Genomic DNA, 5,433 nt, shown 5'->3' on the forward strand with positions numbered 1-5,433 from the left:
TAAACACACATATCTACACCTGCTCCTGCACAACCTTGTAAAAGCCTTTACAGCCCAGTGTCTGGCCTGGAATCTGCTTCACTCAAGAAGTCAGATGCACCAGATGACATGTTTGGCACCACAGGGATATATATAAAGAGAGTAAATGTGCTTTTACAATCTTGTAATTTTCATAAGCGAATTTAACTGCATAGTTCCTTTCTCGGAGAAGAGCAGACGAAAGGTCCCTCCTGAGAAACGTTTGAAAGACAATTTATTAATCTTGGAGAGATAAAATGTCTGCCGGAGCATGAGAGCCAGGGCACCGAAGCAGCATCTCGCACATTTTTTCCAGTCAGTTTTACTGGCTTGACTCAGTAACTGTCTCTCTGAGGTTCGTGCGCTGCTGCTGTCCTGTTCTCTGCCCAGCCTGAGGAGGGGGGCAACAACAGCCATGTTCTTGGGGGTTCTTGAGGACACAAGGGCGAGACTTTGGGAAACGATGCCTGTGTCTCTGTATGGCATCTCTCTGCAGGTTCTCTCTCTGTACATCACTCACTCAGAGCTACATCAAACATCCATCAACTTTGGCCCCGGTCTTGTGAGGTCACTTCCATCCGTTCAGCTCTTTGAGCTTGCTGATGTCCAGCCCTTTGTGAACGGGCGTGGTCGGGGGGTTGTACAGGGGCAGGATGGGGGTGCTGCAGGTCCGTATCCACGGCCGCTCGGTGGGGATGGTCCAAATGGTTTTAGACGGTTTCTTCGGCGTCATCTTCTTCTTGGTCTTGTCCTTCACAGTTCCAGGTGAGATCGTCTGATAGTGAATGAGAGAGTGAGCAAAGTTAAGTCGGAGGATGGAGATTTGAGAGATACGAGAGATATGAGAGATATGAGAGAAACAATGAACAGTATATGTGTTCTGCCTTCATGACGATACAGCAACCTTTGTTATGCAACAGGTTGGTTTAAGGACATGGGCAGCTCGAGTACGAGTGCCTCTGTCGTTCCTGTTGCCAATTGATCATCGATGGTTGTCTGTCGTAGGCCCGATCTAACCACTGAGTTGTCATTTCTACTCCCTGTTTACTTTTATGCAATAGATTTACAGCTCTTCATCTTCAACCCTGTGAGGGTTGACCACCTCTCCTGCCTTGATGAGCTCCTCTGTGGCTCAGTGGCTCAACAACGCTTAGGTCGCGGGTTCGATTCCCGCTGGGACCGTATATACTGAAAAATGTATTCACTCCCTGCGATGTAAGTGGCTTTGGATAAAAGCGACAGCTGAATGGCATGTATAGTATTATTCTATTATTGAGTTAAAAAAAAGGGTTTCCTACACAGCAGCAGAGGGTCCAGCAGCTGAGCTTGGCGGCGCTCCCGGTCCCAGTATAGCGGTTCTTCTTGGGCAGCAGCAGCACGAAAGACACAGCCAGAGACAGGTGGTAGAAACTGTGGACATAGGCGTAGTCCCACTCCTGCAAGGGATACAAACATTAGCATTAGTTAGCAACATTAGCATTAGTTAGCAACATTAGCATTAATTAGCAACATTAGCATTAGTTAGCAACATTAGCATTAGTTTGTGTCTTTAAGTTGCCTTTTAATGATGACGCAGTACTGTGCCATATGGGTTGAAAGGAGATTGGGATGTGTGTTTGCGTGTGTGTGTGTGTGTGTGTGTGTACCTCAAAGTAGAACCGGAGCATGAGAGCCAGCGCACCGAAGCAGCATCCCGGTCCCACCTGTTGGGTGTATACTTTCTTCTCTGGGTAGAGGCTTCTATTCTCCTTCATCTGCTGTAACTGACATGATAACACAAATGTTTTTTGTTTTTTTTAATTGTTAACTCAAAAGGGTTCATTTGAAGAGGCTGGGCCATTCTGTCTACATTTAGGGACACAAGATATTCAGAGTCTGACAAACAGTCATGCAAGTTGGCCTCACACACACACACACACACACACACACCCATTTGACAGTGATCATCAGCACGGCGGTCCCAATGGGTCCACCGTAGATCCCATAGCCCCAGCGGTCCTGGTAGATCCTTACAGCAGTGGTCAGAACCCCAAACATGGTCAAAGTGGATCGCTTTGGCTCATCAAAATCTCCTAAAGCTAGTAGAAATAAAGAGAAAGGCTGTAAGTGTGTGTCTACAAGAGAGAGAAACATATTGCGTGTGTGTGTCTGTGTGTCTGTGCGTGCGTGCGTGCGTGCGTGCGTGAGAGAAAGAGAGAGCGTGTTTGAGCAGGCGGTATGTGAAAGACAGACACAACACATGCTTCTGACAACTGTCCCCGTTGATACTGAACCCAGATCCCGAGAACGTCGGCCATGTTCCCTGTCATCATGACAGAGCGTGTTGTTTACACACACCCATGAGAGAGACCCACATAGAGACTCACCCATGAGAGAGACCCACATAGAGACTCACCCATGAGAGAGACCCACATAGAGACTCACCCATGAGAGTGACCCACATAGAGACTCACCCATGAGAGAGACCCACATAGAGACTCACCCATGAGAGAGACCCACATAGAGACTCACCCATGAGAGAGACCCACATAGAGACTCACCCATGAGAGTGACCCACATAGAGACTCACCCATGAGAGAGACCCACATAGAGACTCACCCATGAGAGTGACCCACATAGAGACTCACCCATGAGAGTGACCCACATAGAGACTCACCCATGAGAGTGACCCACATAGAGAGAGCCGTGCCGTACACAGTGAAGTACTCCAGGATCTCGTACTTCATGAAACACAGGATGGAGAGGCCGGGCCCGTCACAGGCATGGTAGATCTAGGATTAAACACATCCTGTGAGTTTCAAGTACAACCGGTATTACAGCATCTACTACCCCCAGCACTGCGTCTCCTGAGACACACCTGCTTTTCCCCTTTACTGTGTCCCCCAAGACTTCTACTGCCCCCCCTGTACTGTTTCTCTGTTTCTCCAATGTCTATACAAAAAAAGGAGAAAAAAGGAGGACTGTTTTCTCTCTCCTCTTGTTCCTTCTATCACGTCGACTGCCAATGGCCCCTGGCCTGAGCTAGATTACTCTTCCTGCTACAACTGGTGGATTGATGATTCACTTGCTTAGTCAAATGTATTAATTGTAAATCGCTTTGGAATAAGGCGTCTGCTAAATGTCAAAAATGTAAATGTAAATGTAAATGTATTGCTAGAGGTTTCAATCCCTGAACACAAATCTGAATGGTAGGTTAAACATGATACATTCACAAAGAAAAAAAACTGAATGTACGATGTACTGTCTGTCTGTATGATATACTATATACTGTCTGTACTGTCTGTCTGTATGATATACTATGTAATCTTCATTCCTGTACCATCTCTCATCATTTACATTTTACATGTTTGGCATTTAGCAGACGCCTTATTCCGAAGCCACTTTACAATCAACACATTTGATCATCAATCCACCCAGTCCACCATCCTGACAGGAGACATATAATGTGCTGTCATCTTCATTCCCTGGACCATCTCTCAAGCTAAACATGCAAAAAAAAAGCTCCCAGTCACCAGTGGTCTGTTCACACATCATCCAGTATATCATCATCCTACTAAGTTGTACAGTATATTTACTCGTATTGGTACTGTATATATTGTGTGTCTTGTTGAGTATTGTTGTGTTGTTGTCTTGTGGTTGTATGTACTGTCGCATGGGTGAATACCAAGCCATGTTCCTAGTGCACTGCACATGGTCGAATAAAGTTGAATTTAATTGTCGCCCCGGGGGGGCGGGTGGCTTCTTACCGCGGTGAAGAAGGTGGTGAAGAAGTAGACCATGGCCTCCATGTGGAAGCCTCTCTTGGCCGCCACGCTGGCGGCCGGCAGAAACACCAGGCTGCTCACGGTGGGCAGCAGCATCTTGGCGATGAAGGCCCCCATGGTGGCTAGCCAACACACTGCCTCTCTCAGCTGACACTAGGCTCTCTGGTGAAGGCTCCTGTACGGGGGGTAGGGTGGTCTCTGTAGAGGGTAGGGTGGTCTCTGTAGAGGGTAGGGTGGTCTCTGGGGTGGCGGTGTTTTCCCGACGGCGGTGAGGGGGCCTGTCTAACCCGCTCTCTAGACGGGGAGATGTGTCCTCCAAGTCCCGTAGTCCTTTACAGAGATGAAATGAGCAAGCTGCTCAGCCAGCCAGAGAAAGCTATGTGAAAACACACACACACGCGCACACACACACGCACACACAGCTGTCTGGTTGAGCCCTTTAAAGTTTAAATGTCCCTCCCTTCAGCCACAGCGAGGCTTGTATGTGCACTGTCATCAGAGGGCAGCTGTCCGCATGCCAGCAGGACAGGCGCAGAAGGAGTGGAGAGTGTTCACATGCCAGGGGAGTTGTGGCATCATCATCATCTGTGAGGAGGAGTCCTATTTCAGAGGGCAAAAGTGTTGGACAACAGAAGACAATTCAATGAATTGAAATAAAAACAAAATCATCCTCCTTCTAAAACTGCCATCCCCCCCTTTCCATCCCTTATGTCATTTTATCAATGAACGTGGTATTACTGCTATTTCAACATTTAGTTTTTGCGCATATTGAGTAAAATACTGTGGGCGAGGGGGCACGCACACATGCAATGACATTTTTACCACCAAGTTACTGACACTGAAGTCACTGACACTGTTGGGATGCTGGAACTGTCCCCATATGATAAAATCCACCATCCCCCGTGATTTTCTTTTACAACTTGAGTACTGGTTAAAGTCAGTTCCTTAACGTGGGACGTGGCTGGTTGGAGCGGTCCTCCATGTAAACATACACTGCTTCTAATGTTGGCATGTTGTTACTGTCGCTAGTATGACCCGTGCTGTACCCGTGCGCCAAAGTCCCCAGCTGGTGAGCCTGTTTATGTACGGTGTGGGGAGGAATGTGCAGCACGACAGATTGGAAGCCCGCATTGTAGACAGACTGTGACGGTGATGTGGTTGCTGTGTGTTCTGTTCCTGATATTGAACATCACACATTGAATCTACAGTACATTTTTCTTCATTTCAGAGCGATTGAGATCAACGTATATGAATTTCAGTCGGTTACAGTTCCATGGTATGGTGTGGAGCCTATTGTTTTCAGAGAGAAGGGGGATGGAGAGAGTGAGAGTTGCCATCTCCTCCTCTCCTCTCCTGTCCTCTCCTCTCCTCTCCCCTCCCCTCCCCTCCTCACCTCTCCTCTCCTCTCCTCTTCTCTCCTCTCTTCCTCTCCCCTCCCTCCCCTCCTCACCTCACCTCTCCTCTTCTCTCCTCTCTTCCTCTCCTCTCCCCTCCCCTCCTCTCCTCTCCTCTCCCCTCTCCTCCTCTCCTCTCCTCTCCTCTCCTCTCCTCTCCTGTCCTCTCCTCTCCACTCCTCTCCTGTACTCCCCTCCCCTCTCCTCTCCTCTCCTCTCCTCTCCTCTCCTCTCCTCTCCTGTCCTCTCCTCTCCTG

The 5,433-nt window shown here is 48.3% G+C and overlaps 1 protein-coding gene across 1 annotated transcript; it reads right to left on the reverse strand.

Moving 5' to 3' along the window:
• Positions 1–586: 586 nt before the first annotated feature.
• mymk (myomaker, myoblast fusion factor) lies at positions 587–3,899 on the reverse strand (the record flags this gene model as incomplete). Its single annotated transcript, XM_080531045.1, has 6 exons — positions 587–793; positions 1,317–1,454; positions 1,665–1,781; positions 1,948–2,096; positions 2,675–2,789; positions 3,765–3,899. 6 exons carry the CDS (start codon positions 3,897–3,899, stop codon positions 587–589), a joined length of 861 nt encoding a protein of 286 aa, XP_080387171.1.
• Positions 3,900–5,433: the final 1,534 nt, after the last annotated feature.

The sequence above is a fragment of the Nansenia antarctica genome (genome assembly GCF_963989245.1).
Source record: "Nansenia antarctica genome assembly, chromosome: 5".
Lineage (NCBI taxonomy): Eukaryota > Metazoa > Chordata > Actinopteri > Argentiniformes > Microstomatidae > Nansenia > Nansenia antarctica.